Genomic DNA, 16,620 nt, shown 5'->3' on the forward strand with positions numbered 1-16,620 from the left:
CAGTCATGCCAGACCATGCACGCAGTAGCCTGCTTGCTTTTATGTTAAATTAACAGTGGTTTGTGTGTTAATACATTTATTATTTTACTAATTTTTATTTATTTTTAGACTTGTTAAAACAAGCAGAGAAGAAAATAAAAACAGTCTTCTAACCTGTGTTCTAAAATAGTCGTCTTCTTTTCTGGGAGCCTATTACTTTTGCGGTAGAAATATCGGTATCGGTACTCGGTATCGGCAAGTACACAAATGTAAATACTCGTACTCGTATCGGTTTGAAAAAAAATGGTATCGGGCCATCCCTAATATAAACATTCTCGTGTTTCGCAGCATGTTTGAGCTTCCGCAAGAGGTTTGTTATAGCAGGTCCGGTTGAGTTTGAAAGTTAATATGTGAATAAAAGCCTAAATTAAATATGTTCATCACATAAAGCGATCAAGTCTCTTCAGAAAATTGGGACTAAACCGCTCGATTCATATGGATTATTTTAACAATATAGTAGGGCTGGGAAAAAATTAATCGTAATTAATCGCATCCAAAATAAAAGTTTTGTTTACATAATATATGTGTGTGTAGTGTGTATAATTATTTTGTATATATAAATACACACATATGCATGTATATATTTAAGAAATATTTGCATGTATATACTGTATATATATTTATACATCATTTATATTATATATAAATATACATATTTTTATATGAATAACACATTTTTCTTAAATATATACATGCATGTGTGTGTATTTATATATACAAAATAATTATACACACTACACACACATATTTTATGTAAACAAAACTTTTATTTTGGATGCGATTAATCACGATTAATTTTTTCCCAGCCCTACAATATAGCAATCTCTTTATTAACTTTTTGAAGCGTCAAAGTAATTGCATAGTTGTCAATGGAGGGACAGAAATCTTTCAGATTTCTTCAAAAAGATCTTCATTTGCGTTCCGAAGATCTTACAGGTTCAGCACAACATGAGGTTGAGTAAATAATGACAGAATTTTTGCTTTTGGGTGAACTAGTTAGTGATTGATGTATTATTGGCCTAATAATAATGATCATGTGCTAACATTCTGTTGTTCTTCCTGATTTTTCTTTTTTAGCTGGATGATTCCGAAGTACAGATTGAGGATGCTCCAGTGGCCCTACTTACCATTTGTCCATGACAACTCTACGGCTCCAATTCATTACAACCCTGTCTCAGTTTCATTACAGTGAATGTCTCGGTTGTCCTTGAAAATGAATTGGTCACCACCCACAGCCAACTTCTGCAGGATCTTCTTGAGTTGATGTAGAGTTTTTTTTTTTTTTTTTTTTTGTTGCTCAAACAAAAAAAGTTACTCTGCTGAATGTGCACAAAAATGACTCATTAAACTCCATCCATCCATCTTCTTCCGCTTATTCGGGGCTGGGTCGCGGGGGCAGCAGTCTAAGCAGAGATGCCCAGACTTCCCTCTCCCTAGACACTTCCTCCAGCTCTTCCGGGGGGACACCAAGGCATTCCCAGGCCAGCCGGGAGACATAGTCCCTCCCGGGAAGGCGTCCAGGAGGCATCCGGAACAATCTCCCGTTCCATCCTTCCCTCGTGAACAAAACCCCAAGATATTTAAACTCCTCCAATTGAAGCAGGAACTCTCCACCAACCTGAAGTGGGCAAGCCACCCTTTTCCGACTGAGGACCATGGCCTCGGATTTGGAGGTGCTGATTCTCATCCCAGCCGCTTCACACTCGGCTGCACACTGTCCCAGTGCATGCTGAAGGTCCTGGTCTGAAGGGGCCAACACGACAACATCATCCGCAAAGAGTAGAGACGAAATCATGTGGTCCCCAAACCGGACACCCTCCGGCCCCTAGCTGCGCCTAGAAATTCTGTCCATAAAAATGATAAACAGAACCGGCAACAAAGGGCAGTCTTGCCGGAGTCCAACATGCACCGAGAAGACGTCTTACTTAATGCCGGCAATGCGAACCAAGCTCCTGCTTCAGTCGTACAGGGACCGGACAACCCTTAGCAAAGGACCCCATACTCCCGGAGCACCCTCCTCCGGGACACAGTCGAATGCCTTCTCCAAATCCACAAACCACAAGTGGATTGGTTGGGCAAACTCCCATGAACCCTCCAGCACCATGTAGAGGGTATAAAGCTGGTCCAGTGTTCCACGGCCTGGACGAAAACCGCACTGTTCCTCCTGAAAAGTTTTATGTTTATTAATTTTATTTTATTTATATTTTTGGCAAACCTAAGATTTGTCATGTTCCTCTTAAGTTGTTTAAACGGAGTTGGTAATAGAATGAACAAGAACTGATTTCAATACAATGTTCATTCTACATCTTGGTTTATTCTGATACTTTGCACCTTTTAAAAGGGTTACTCCACTGATTTTATATCAATTAGAGCTGTGTAGAGATAATATATTGTTTTTACCAAACCTAAGAATTTTGAGAAATTGTTATTTGCTGAATTAGACTTTTGGGCATTCCTTGGTCATTCCAGAATATTTTGTCCATTGTAAATATGTTTCTTATGTTACTGTGAAACAGGTTTTAAGAAATGTGTCGTTTTATATTTACTGCAACTGTCTCAGGTCGGTTTTAATATAAAAATAAATAAATCTTTCAAAATGGTATTACATGTGTTATGTGTTCCTTTTAAAGTACTGATACATTTGACTATATTTAAGGAATTTATACATTCAGATGTAACTTAGTTAAATAAAATGACAAATTTGATTAGCAAGAACTAAAATAAAAAGTTCATCAACTAAAAGTTTTGTTAATTGCTATCGAAATGTAAAAGTTAGGTTACTGAGTACTTCAAGTTAAGAGCAATTAACATGCATGAGTACCACTAACTCAAAATCTGATAGTTCAGTTTACTTAAAAATTGGAAACATAATAATTAAAAAAATTGATGTAACTGATTACCTCAAATGTTTTGAGTTTTGCCAACTTATTCTGGTTTACAGTCTTTGCTTTCTGCGTTTATGAAAGCCGCTATATGCTGCAGCTGCCTTACATTTGCAAACTGCTTATATATCCAATGAATGCTGCAACTGTTGTATCTTGAATCATATAAATGGTCTGATTAGAGAATACAGCTTGTCAGCTTGTTCAGTTTAAACATCTGGCAATTGCGTGTGTGTTCAGGAACAAATAATTGATTATATATATTCTCTTATTGTGACTCATTGTTCTGATGAATAATTTAATGCTTCAATCACAAGAGATTCAGATTGCTGGTGTAGACCTAGATAAGCACTATTTAAACCTAACAACAAAAAATGTCTGTATTGCAGAAGAATGCTAATTTTTTATTCATGAATAATATATTTAACAAAGCTGAGGCAATTTCTGACCCATGTAATGATTCTATCTTCTCAAAAATAATGTTCCGTTGGCATCTCTTAACCCTCTGGGGTCCTTCATTTCAGAGTCACACTCAGGACCTTCGGGTCCAAATGGGCCGGAAGGGTGGGATTAATATTTATTAAAAAAAATCATCTTTTTTTTTTTTTTTTTTTTTTTTATAATATTTTTTTCTTTTCTTTTTTGGTGTTTTGAGATAATTTCAAAAATAAAAATGATTTATAATTGATATTAATGCAATAATTATGACCCATTTTTTCCCCATTGAATATAATAGAAAAGAAAAAAAAGAAAAAAAAATTTGTTTTGTTTTTTTAAAGCTGTATTTCATTTTAGAGTCAAGCCTAGGCCTCATGAAAGCAATTTTTGAAATGAGATGGATGCCATCTGGTGGACAAACTGAGCATTTTAAAAATTCAAAACCCATATGTAATCTGAATTTATTAGTGTGTATGTGTATAAAAGTGTGTTTGTGTGTGTGTGTGTGTGTGTGTGTGGATGTGTCTGTTTTGCACTCTTGATGTTTTATAGATTCACCCCTTCACTGTTGTGTGCTTTTTTTCTGGATCGTGGCTGATTTGTAGTTTGTACGCACAAAATAACTCTGTATTTTCACATTTTTGCCAATTTCCCATTCATTTCCTATGCGGGTCCATTTGGACCCGAAGGTCCTGAGTGTGACTATTTTTTTTTACAACCACTTAGACTATTCAAATCCTGTCCCCAATTTTTTGGGGTGTTCATATGCCAAGTACCAACAAAGTCACCAAATTTCGGACCATTCCGATAAAGCAATGATTTAAAAAAAAAAATATTTAAATGCTTCGGGTCCATTTGGGCCGAAGGACCCCAGAGGGTTAAAAATGGCAAAGTGTTTTTGTGAAAGCTAAAGCTGCGGAATCAGAAAGAATAAATCGATAAATGTGACAAATGTCTTTGGCTATTGCCTCAGGTGATGTAGCTATACACAATAACTTCATTTGACACAATGATGTCTTTTCTCTTGTGGAAATGTCTTCAATCGAATATAGCTAACGTCAAATGGCACACTAGAGGGCAAAATAGTTATTTTTTTATGTGAAAAAAGGCGACCTTCATTTGACCGACCTCTATTTCTTGAAGGGATTGTTCGCTCAAAAAAAAATCCATCATGACTTTCCAAACCTGTATGACTTTCTTTCTTCTGTGGAACACAAAATTAGACATTATGAATAATGTAGGCCTACTTGTCACTATTTTAAGGATTAGATGGACAGGAACTACTGTATGTATAAACTGATCAAAGGAAACCCAGCATTGTCTTGCAGTGATGATAAGCTCTAATCTTTCGGCACAAGAACTATGTTATTTTTTGTTCCTGATACATGTGAAAGTGGTACAAGTGAGACACATCTGCCTCAGATAGATCATGTGTTTAGGCCAGAGGATGTGGTAAATGAACATTTCAGACACTGATAACCGCCAAGAAAGTTTTTCACAGCGCTAATGTAAGCAAAGAACTTTTGAGTCCATAAGATTCTTCTGTATCTTGTAATTTCTGCCTTTCTTTTACAATATATATTATATATGTGTATATTTATGTGTGCGGTTAAATACTGCAAGAAAAAAACAAACTTTGGAGTGTCTTTGTATGCTCAGTGATGTGGTATTTGGCCCTACATATCTTCACAGGTAAGCAGAAATTCATTATTTATTTAAACATATGAAGTTTACTTTTTAAATATAATATTCATTCTTTTAGTATATGGAGCCTATGGTTGTGTGATGACAAGTTCAGACCAGAAGGTTAATGATGGTACAGATGTGTATTTGTCGTGTAATTTCTTCCAATGTCCTGGACATCGGGATTTCATTTCTCTCAGTGCGGAGTGGGAATTCCAGGTAGGCTTATTTTTAGGTATACAAACCATCACAAATATACTTTACACACTTATGCAATGAATACTTTTTAGTTGTAACTTTAAAAACCTAAACTAGTTATTATAAGCTATTGCTAGTTTAACTGCTTCTATTGTTCTCATTTGTAAGTCGCTTTGGATAAAAGCGTCTGCTAAATGAATAAATGTAAATGTAAACTCATGCTTTAGTACTTATTCTATTTTTTTTAAACACAGACTATCTCTCAGACAAAAATAATCCTGTACTACATCAGCAATCAAACCGTATCAACACTGCCTGGTGTATATTTTCGTGGAGATGTCAAAATGGGGAGTTTTGATATACACCTCCCATCCGTGACCCATGAGAACAATGGAACTTACCTGTGTAGACTGCGGCTCAGGGGCAGGTTCTTCAAGAATCATACACATCTTATTGTCCGATCAGGTAACAGACCTTTGTTTGTTTTCTAAATGTATTTTTTGTTTATTTGGCTCTGTTTGGTTTACTCATTGTGGATCAGTTATGTTCATGTAACAATGCGAGTATAGAGTTTCTTATTCCCTGAGTATTTCCTGAATATGATGAACACATACTGTTAAAAAGTTTGAATAAAATTTAAATAAAAAACACTTTTATTCATCAAGGACATATTAAATTAATCAAAAGTGTCAGTTCAGAAATGTATAATAATAAAAAGGATTCTATTTCAAATAAATGCTGTTCTTTTGAACTTTCCATTCATCAAAGAATCCTGAATTAAATGTAACACAATTTCCACAAAAACATTGAACAGCACTGATTTTAACATTAATAGGTTTCACTAACATGAAATAAGAATGAACGATACTTCTACAGCATTTATTGATCTTATTAATGATAATTTCAACATGTACCAATACATTATGGAAATCAGATGTTGTATTTGTTAACATTAGTTAATGCACTGTGAACTAACATGAACAAACAATGAACAGCTTGATTTGTATAACTAACATTAAAGGGTTAGTTCACCCAAAAATGAAAATTCTGTCAATAATTACTCACCCTCATGTTGTTCCAACCCCGTAAGACTTTCGTTCATCTTCGGAACACAAATTAAGATATTTTTAATTAAATCTGAGAGCTGGATCACTCCTCCATAGGCTTCTTAAGGGATCGAAACTGGCCGGCCCAAAAGTTATGAAAGACATCGTTAAAATAGTCCGAGTGACTACAGTGGCTCAATCTTAAGTTTATCAAGCGACACTGCGACGAGAATACTTTTTGTGCGAAAAAAAACAAACAAAAATAACGGCTTTATTCAACTAATCATTTCCTTCTCTGTGGGCCTGATATTTCACGTAGTGATATTGCGTAAAGCTTCTAGGTTGCACGTCACACGCAGGCTCACTATTGGCCGACGCTGGTCATGTGTGTGATGCGTGTGACGTACAACCTAGAAGCTTTGCGTAGTTCCACCACGTAAAAAATCACGGCCGTACAGAGAAGGAAATGATCAGTTGAATAAAGTCATTATTTTTGTTTGTTTTTTTGCGCACAAGAAGTATTCTCGTTGCTTGATAAACTTAAGATTGAGCCACTGTAGTCACTTGGACTATTTTAACGGTGTCTTTCATAACTTTTGGGCCGGCCAGTTTCGATCCCTTAAGAAGCCTATAGGAGGAGTGATCCAGCTCTCAGATTTAATCAAAAATATCTTAATTTGTGTTCCAAAGATGAACGAACTCTTACGGGATTGGAACAACATGAGGGTGAGTAATCACTGACAGAATTTTCATTTTTGGGTGAACTAACCCTTTAACAAAAATGAATAAATCCTGTAACAAATATATTGATCATTGTTAGTTCACGTTAGTTAATACATTAATGTTAACAAATGAGACCTTATTGTAAAGTTTTACCAAAATGAATATGGCTGTTGAAAATATAGCTTTGCCATCACAGGAATAAATCACATTTAAAATATATTTAAATAGAAAATATATATTTTAAATTGTAATAATAGTTCACAATATTACAGTTTGTATTACACTTTTGATCAAATAATTAAAATTGATCAATTACATTTTATTTAAATTAAACCCCATAATTGTGTCCAAAAGATGCCATACCAAATGCAGCAAAATGAAAATGTTACTTTTTATAAGTTTTAAAGGGGTCATATAATGCCATTTTTGTACAAGCCATATGATTCTTTAGGGTCTAAATTAAAAGTTTGTAATATACTTTCATTAAAAATTCTCATTAGTATTGTAAGAAAACACTTATTTTACTTGGTCAAAAACAGCTCTGTTTTCAGCACGCCGTTTCAGTGCATATGACTTTAAATGATAATGAGCTTTGCTCACCCCGCCTCTCTGTTCTGTGCATACACCGTTTGTAACACAATAACCATAACGCGTTGTTCAGTATAAACGTGGGATTATGAATTATATTGAGAACGTCATACATAGAAAACATGCCGTAATGTACCCTGAGTGTAAACCTTAGACGCATTCATTGTGAAGCGTGCAGCTAGCGATTTGCAAAGATTAATATAAATATTAATATAAAGTTTAATAAAACGTTCACTCACTTCAGTTGTTCTGTAGGTGCAGCAGGAACACGAATATCTGGTACCGATCCTTTTTTCATGAGCAGCTTCTTAGCAAAACCAGCTTTATACTGATCCTCGTTTATAAAGCAGTCTGGTGAGAAATGATTCCCGCAAACATGAGACCATTGACGTTGCTCGTGGGGAATATTCCCTTCGAAAACAAACTCAGCCACTGCGTCTTCAGCGGTTCGGATTTAGGAACATCAAAATGACTGTGTTCGTTATTACACCCAAGAACAGAACACCACAATCGCTTAGACGCCATTCTGCTCCAGCATATCAACAATGGCCGGTCCGCGCAGACTATGATTGACAGCTCGCTCACGAGCGAGGGCGGGTCTGTGTTGAAACGCTGCTGTCAATCAACAATCGTGGGAGGGGCATCCGACCGTGTGACGTCACACGGTCGAACGGCTTGATTTGAGGCAGGGGAAAACATATAAGGAGATTAAAAAAAACCACTGGATGGATTTTTATCATTTTATGATGGTTGTGTACAGGCACTGCCAACACACATTTCAGTCCAATCAACTTGTAAAAGTGCATGTACCATTATATTACCCCTTTAAATCTGTATCAGAGCATGCCGAAATGAGTGAAAACGCCTGTCAAATTCATAACATACTAACATTCTTTCAGTGGATTAGTTTGTATAAAGCTCCAACCTCAGTTCTTCTCACCTTTATTTTCTTCAGCACTGACCAGGAGAAACAGTCCAGGTGCGATTCATCCGCAGGCTCATCCTCCCTGGTGGCTGGCCCTGGTGTCAGTGGCTGGGTTTGTGTTACTAATTGGTAGTGGGTTTCTGGGAAGGAGGGCTTGCAGATCAATCCAGAAAGGTGACGATTCAAAGTAAGTCATTGTCAGTCCACAGAGAGATATTACAGCTTATAAGGCATTTTTCTCTGCTTGTCTTCATGTTCTGCTTTATATTCTATAGGCAAGATATGGAAGAGGTTAAAACCAGAACTGCCACTGAAGATATGGGAATCACATACAAGGTGACACTAACTTCTGTATTTCTGCTCTCATTTCCTCTCTTTGCTTTCTGCACTCGGTAAAGTAAATTAATAAATCAAATTTTCATATATTCCACTCTTTGTTTATTCTGTTTAAATCAACAAGTTTGAGGTTTGAATCTTTACTGAATGTGAATGTTTGAAGATGATTTTAAGCCAATGTCCAAAAGGGATAGTTCATCCTAAAATGAAAATGAAGTCCTAATTTACGCACCCTGGTGTTGTTCTCCCTTCTTACTTTTATGGACCACAAAAAATTCCCACTCACGCTTGTCCATATAATGACAGTGAATAGTGATCAGCATTAAGCTTTTCAAAAAGTACGCATCAAGCTTTTTAAAATTCTCCTTTTGTTGTCCATAAAAGAAAGAAGGGTAAAAGGTATAAAGACATCACCACAGTGAGTAAATTATGACTTTATTTATGAAATTATTTAACAAAGAAATTGTGAAATTAAGGCAAGCCATTTTCACTTGGCAGCCATCTTTGAAATGCCTCTCAGTCATACAAGTGCAGCTCATATTTCTTTGAATCGGGAAACATCAGAACAATGAGGCTGCACTTGAAATCGCATACTTCCCTTCTATATAGTTTGGTGAAAATCAGTATGTTACAAGTATTCTGAATTCACAGTTCTCATAAAAGAGTAGCCAAAAACCCAGATGACCTACTACTTTCGGTAGACACTTTATTATCCCATGAGGCCGCGGGAGAGAATTTATGAATGTCAGTGAAGCGACGTAACTGACGCTGATAGGTCACATGATAATGACAACATGGTATTTCCGGATTACATTCATACTGGACACATTCATTCAATAGAACATACTGTTTTTAGCTATTTTTAGTATGAAATAATTACTTTTTCAAAATAAGTACCTACTCGAGAGAGTAAGTGATTTTGGATGCAGCATGCCAGTTTTTATAGCATCCGGAACTTCTAACGACAGCTGCAGTGATGCAATGACTTTATCAATCAGCGATTGGGTCTTGTCTTTTTTTCTTTCTTTTTTTTTTGAAATCAGGACTTATTCCGCCATACTGCGCGCAGCATTTTCTCCCACTCATAACTAATATGAGTGCACTGTCTTTGTATATCTAAGTCTTTGTTTAAGCTTGTTTTGTGTCTCAGGTGGGATTTAGCTCTATGAATGTTCTGGCAGATGTGAGCACTCCTCCCAGTCCAGACAACATCTATATTACCATGGTAAGCAAGAAATTAAAGCAAGATATTAAATTATCATTTACTCACCCTCATGCCGTTCCAAACCCGTAAGACTTTCGTTCATTTTCAAAACACAAATTAAGATATTTGTAATGACATCTGAGAGCTTTCAATCCCTCCATTGACAGCTACGCAACTACCACTGTGATGCTTCAAAAAGAGGTCGTAAAACTAATCCATATATGAATTGAGCGGTTTAGACCAAATTTTCTGAAGACACACGATCGCTTTAGATGATGAACTATTTGAAGCGTCAAAGTGTCAGTTGCATTGCTGTCTATGGAGGGACAAAAAGCTCTCAGGTTTCATTAAAAAGATCTTCATTTGTGTTTCAAAGATGAATGAAAGTCTTATGGGTTTGGAACAACATGAGGGTGAACTATCCGTTGCAACACAGGCTCATTAAATCAATATGTTTTAATAGCTATTTTGCAGGGCTTTAAAGTACGCTTATTTTGTTGTGCTAATATACTAAAGCACATGTTAAGTACTTGATTAGAATTTTGTGTTATTTTACATTACATTTTAAATTGCAACTTTAAGCATAAAAGTTTACCATGAATGCTTGTCAGTACATTCTCCAGTACACTTTAACCAAAGACAATGGAATTATGAAATTACATCAAAACTCTCTTTAAAATATTTATTAAAATATTAATGCACAGTCAGATAAAATATTTTAATAATAAGAGTAAGTGTAAGTGTATATCAAATTTCATATTATTCAAAATAATAATAGCAGATTTAAAGCTGCAGTCCGTAGCTTTTTTGGGGTTAAAAATTATCCAAAATATATATTTGAGAAAATACATAACCAGCCAGTATTCAAAACGATCTGCTTGCCTTAGCTCGATTCACAGCGGTAAGCTTGTAATAATGTTTTTGATTCCAGTGGAACTGGTGGATTTCCGCTGGAGATTCGAGCATGTCTTTGCGTCATTACGTCACATCTGTATAATATCTGTATATCGTCACATCACATAAAGAAGGGGTGCTTCTCATTTCTTATTTGTGCATCCTCGTTTCCTTTCCTCGCTTCCTTTCCTCGCGTCTCAGCTCCACCCGCTGTAGGACGCGAGGGAAGGCTGCAAGGAAAAAAAATGAGGACGGAGGAATTGAATGAAAGCTTTTTTATACATTGGAATACTTGATCACTCGAGCGTCACTTCACTGCGTCATCAGCAGTGCTCAAAGGATCTGCCCTTATGTTGTTAAGGTTTGTTTATTTAAGAAATTCATAATAAATAATAATAAAGCAAGATACCTAGTTGAAATATGTGAGTTGTGTGGTTTATGTAAAATACAAAAGTAAAGTATAAATTCAAATGATTGTGACAGATGTGAAGGGGGAGGAGAATTGATACGTGCGTCATGTTTAGTCGATAAAACTCTTCCGCAAAGAGTACACCTGTGTATCCTCGCTCATAGCTCCTCTGGAAGCCTCCTCACTCCTCGATCCTCGCGGTGCAATTAGAGAATTGAGATGTCCTTCAAGATGGCTAAGCTCGATTGGTTTCCGGGTCATAGGATGGAGGACGGAGGAGCGAGGAGACGAGGAGGGATATTGAGAAGCACCCAAGGAGTCTCGGCTAGTAGGCTATGTTGAGTCATTACGTCACATCCGTACACATAAAGAAGGAGTTGGAGGTGGAGATTTATAGCCTTTTCTCACAGCACTTGATATAATTAAACCTATCAATTTGATGGCGGATCCAGAAAGGTTCAAACGATGATCACCAGTGACAACAGATTCACCCGCTGTAAAATGCAAAAGACTTCGTTCGGACTTCGGAGTGGCTAACTTACAGAAAAAAATGAAACTGCAACAACCGGACATATGCGAAAACAAGGAGGATACATATCGGAAGGACATTACTCACGCAATGCTGACGTTGTTAACATTAAAAATTTGAGAACAAAGTATAATTTGCACGGTTTTGCATGATTATGATAAGCGATTTTTAGATTTAATCAGCGTGATTTACTGCAATGTCAGAACCAGAACAAAAGTGGATGTTACTTACTTGTTCACATTACATTTTCCAGTGAAAATTCTTATGTTGGTCATACTCCCAAAAAGAATAATCTGTGATTCTGAATGCCAGTATCCACTCCGGTGCGGTGACTGACAGCTGCACACTCTCCTCAAACATAAGCTGTGTCCCATAGGCGTCATTTACGGGGGGGACGGGTGGGACATGTCCCCACCACTTTTTGCCAGGGTCGATATTGTCCCCACCACTTTTGAAACATCTCGCGTCACGGATGTACCAATACAAATAAAACATCTCCAGTTAACTAGCAGCATTCGTTTCATTCATTTGTTAAATAAGACGCGATCTAGCGCTGAAATGTGTTGTCTTCACTCGGACGCGCGCTTCAATCCGTTGCAGAGATTCTATTCGTTCCAGAGAAATCACAATTCAAAATGCACACAAACGTGTCCCTGCTTCTCTGGGTTCTAATCCGCACTCGTATAGTTTTTTTCCCCCTCATCAAAACCGATAATGTTTATCAGTGATAAAGTATATCAAGATTCTTGATATACAACCACTGATAAACATTATCGGTTTTGATGAGGGAAAAAAACTATACCGAGTGCGGACTAGAACCCTCAACCTCCGACACGCTTGGCAAAAATTCTGCCACTGGCAGAAAATAAATATTATTTAATATTTAAATATTAAATATTTAAAATAATGTATTTGTATAAGGTTTGATAGTCAATTAAAATACTAGTAAAATCAAAGACTTTAATCTAAAAAACTATCACTAAACCATCTTTAGTTTAATAGTCTGTGTAAATTTGCATCCATTCGTTTTTAATTTTTTTAACCCGTAATTGAAAAACGAAAAATGAACGGTTTTAAAAGGCATAGTTGAACACCAACATTTGAATTTGAACTGTAGGCTACACACCAAATGCTGCACCAAAAATGCTGTCGTCACCGGCGCGCAATGAATTATGGGGTAGGATCAGGGTAGGATAGGCCGCTAAGTGTCCATTTATGTATCCTTCCTTTCACGGGGAAACGAAGGGTGCATTTGGCGTCGCTTTTGAATCGGGGCAGCCTTCGTCACGCCGTGATGACGCAACCGGCCTTCGAATACGGCCTTCGAAGGATGCGGAATTGAATTGGGACAGCCTTCATCGCGCCGCGGTGACGCAATCGGCCTTCAAATGCGTCCTTCGAAGATGCAGCCTTTGAATTGGGACAGCCTTCGTCACGCCGCTGTGACGCAATCGGCCTTCAAATGCGGCCTTCGGAGGACGCAGCCTTCACATTGGGACACAGCTATTGTGTTCATCCGCGCTGTGTCATGTCGAGGGTGTTGAACTACAACTAATTCCGCAAATGACTGCAATTGCAGATTTTGAACAGAGATGGCGACAAAGAGGAAAAACTGTGGACTGCAGCTTTATTTGATACTTCATCAAATGTTATGTGGACAGTAATTATACACATATTAATTCATTTCATAATGGCTTGCACCTTCATTACTGTAAGTAAAATAATGTGTACATGTAAATGCATACATCCCTTCCTATGTAAACTGGATATAACAAATATTTAGTAGAGCGAGAATGTGTTCAGAGGATGTAAAATGTTTTTTGTTTGTGTGTATTCTCAATTGCTGGGACCAGCATGGTTTCCCATTCACACCAGACGCTCCTGCCACAGCTGAACGCAGCAGACGTCTTCCCTCTGACTGGCAGCCAAAGGATGAGGAACCTGTATGTACCCACAGCCACCAAGATATACAATCAGATCATGCCGCTTTGTGCAAAACTCATAAACGATGAGGCACAAACAGAATTGGTAATTATGTAAATGGATGAGTGTAAAATAAGTTTGTATTGTCACATAGTAAAATGTGTCTGAGGCATTAGTCCCCATCATTCTGTTCTGGTTAAAGGTACACTATGTTGTGTTTAAAAATAATAAAAAAATACATGAATTTTTGGAAGAACATTGTTTTGGTTGTGTTTCGTGACTGTGTGGATGAATATGTTTATACTGTCCATAAAACATTCACTACTAGGCTTAAGAGATGTTTAGATGGAAAGGATCTCATCTGAAGACGTTACTCTATATAGGCCAACACATTAATACACATGGTACTTCTTTGAAAATAAATTCCAGCACAGACCAACAACCATAATGAAATGAGCCTTCACAGTAGATAATGTTTTACAATGAACTCTGTTAGAGAGCTACATGTGACAATTTATCTGTTCAATAAAATAACTTACTAACCGGGGCTGCGTTTCCCAAAAGCATCGTAAGCCTAGTTGATCGTAAAAACGATCGTACGACTGATCTTAATATTATGGTCTGTTTCCCAAAAGCATCGTAACTTAAGTAGCACTTGAAAATCTTCGTAGAACTACGAGTGCTCTGGAGTAATCGTAAATCCCCAAGTGCATCGTAAGAAGACAGAGTTATGAGGTCACCTGCAGGACAACCGGCAGATTACACTTTTATCTAGATTTAACAGACTACACTACGTGAGTATAATATACGGTTTTGATTGTACTTTATTGTACACTTTGTTGTACTCGTGTTTTGTTTAAATGAATGAAATAATTAAAAAGGGAAGAAAAAATAGAAATACACATCTAAATTAAACGAATGAACAAAAAAAATCATAAAATAAGAAATCTGGGAAATATGCTTTAAAGACTGGGTGTAGCCGGTTCGGCTACCCCTCTGCGTTGTGTTGTGTGTGGTGGTGGTGAATAAAGACTGGAGTCGAAATTGCTGGTTCGGTGATTCTTTTATCTGTGAAATACCAAGTTGGGAAAATGCTGTTAAATTGTTGTATAAAATCAGGTTGTGTAATCAAGCCAGCTCCTCGCTCTGCTCAGATCTCCCGCGGACCGAAGCGAGAGCGCGCACAACGCGCCAATGACGTCACAACTGCGACGAACGCAAAACTCACAAAGATATATATAAAAATTAATTATTTTCCTTTTCTCACATATGGATATTAATTTCTAACAGAAACCAGAAGGATTTTGTGTGAATTTAAAATAAAACACAAGTTATAATTAATACCTGTTACATGGGCAAAATAGGGATGAATTCAAAAAATTCTGTCAACGACTTGCTGACGTGCATGAAAACCAGCCATGTATTGGGCATTTCTTGCGGACCTCCTTCCCTGATCTTTGAACACGGTTGCAGTTAGTTTGCAATGTCCTCCCAGATGTTTAGTTTTTCCTTATTTGTATGGTGTCCTTTAAATCTGTTAAAAATAAAATTTTTGTTTCCCTCTATATATCTTCTCTAAAAGGACATTCATTTTATCTTTTTGAAAGGTATCCTCTCTTGTTTTTTTGTTTTTGTTCAGCCATTTTGTCAGCCTGTATAGGTGCTTGTATATAGAGTATATAGACTTGTCTTGATTTAATCCACAACAAATGACGATTATTAGGTTAAACGTTCAGAATACGATTCCATATAAGGTTATATTTCAGCACTTTGCGAATGGACAGCGACGCTTAAGTAGCACGTAGAACGCGTTCTCGCGTGTTCATGTTAAGTGCATTTTTGGGAAACGCGCGTGGAATTGCGGCGAGCGTTCGTAACCTTGCACGTAGAGAGCGCTCTTAAGTGCTAAGATACATCGTTATCGGGAAACCCGGCCCTGTTGAGTAATAAAAAAACGGTTTGCTTTTTACAACATTTCAAATCCCTCAGTTCTTCATCTCTGAAAAGCCAAGCCAATGTTGATTCACATTTTATAACGAGCTCTGTCTGACTCTCCTCTGTTTGGGGTTTGGGTGATTTCCCGGAGGTTTGAGATTTAGCGGCTCCATGTCGACCTTTCTCACTGGTTGTGACAACTAACCTCTGCCACTCACACCATACACACGTCAAAGTAGCCGGAACAACTTTTCTCTATTTACAGATACGAGACACGTGGGCGAGTGACGTGCAATTTCCCGCTAGAACCATCCCGTCAGGTCTAAAATATATAAACACTTACCATCATAAGGCTTACCATAGTGAATCGGGGTAAACAAAAACATGTTTTGGAAGAAGGAAGGAATGATGATGTATTGACTCATTTCAATTTTGCTAATTTTGAATTAAAAAAGTTTAATTAAAAAATACATGTCAATAATTGGTTTATTTTTTAACACTGCCCGACTGACTGTAGCTTACATTATCCCTCATAATAAATCTGTATCTCTCTGAATATGCATGTGATTCGTTCAATGCCATTTTCATTATTTATGAAATTAGTAATTCATCATTACTTTTCCTCTTTATCTTCTCAATGACTTCTCATCAGCATGAAATGACCACTTCTTCTAACTTCTGTCTCTATTGCAGACTCGCGTATTCATGCTCACTCTGTCCTTTGAGATTTGTGGAACTACATACCAAGTATTAATAACATAATAAAACTAGTGGCTAAAACCACATTGGCATCAAGGCACTCTCAGTGTACTCTCGTTTTACGCCGCCTTAGATGGTAGATGCTTATGTATAAAGTCTATATCCTTAA

General features: G+C 37.0%; 1 protein-coding gene across 1 annotated transcript; it reads left to right on the forward strand.

Annotated features, from left to right (window-relative positions):
* Positions 1–4,950: 4,950 nt before the first annotated feature.
* Positions 4,951–13,906, forward strand: LOC130095755 (uncharacterized). Its single transcript, XM_056262531.1, has 7 exons — positions 4,951–5,051; positions 5,122–5,261; positions 5,495–5,705; positions 8,553–8,709; positions 8,798–8,858; positions 10,009–10,083; positions 13,748–13,906. Exons 1-7 carry the CDS (start codon positions 5,021–5,023, stop codon positions 13,904–13,906), a joined length of 834 nt encoding a protein of 277 aa, XP_056118506.1. The 5' UTR covers positions 4,951–5,020.
* Positions 13,907–16,620: the final 2,714 nt, after the last annotated feature.

The sequence above is a fragment of the Rhinichthys klamathensis genome, unplaced genomic scaffold (genome assembly GCF_029890125.1).
Source record: "Rhinichthys klamathensis goyatoka isolate OS25496 unplaced genomic scaffold, OSU_Roscu_1.1 h1tg000192l_1, whole genome shotgun sequence".
Classification (NCBI taxonomy): Eukaryota; Metazoa; Chordata; class Actinopteri; order Cypriniformes; family Leuciscidae; genus Rhinichthys; species Rhinichthys klamathensis.

What these genes read in the sequence shown, in the direction of transcription:
- LOC130095755 (XM_056262531.1), top strand. Translation starts at nt 5,021, where the DNA reads ATGTGGTATTTGGCCCTACATATCTTCACAG. An exon ending in CAGAAAGGTGACGATTCAAA is followed by an intron (nt 8,710 to 8,797) that starts GTAAGTCATTGT and finishes TATATTCTATAG; the next exon opens with GCAAGATATGGAAGAGGTTA. An exon ending in ATATGGGAATCACATACAAG is followed by an intron (nt 8,859 to 10,008) that starts GTGACACTAACT and finishes TTTGTGTCTCAG; the next exon opens with GTGGGATTTAGCTCTATGAA.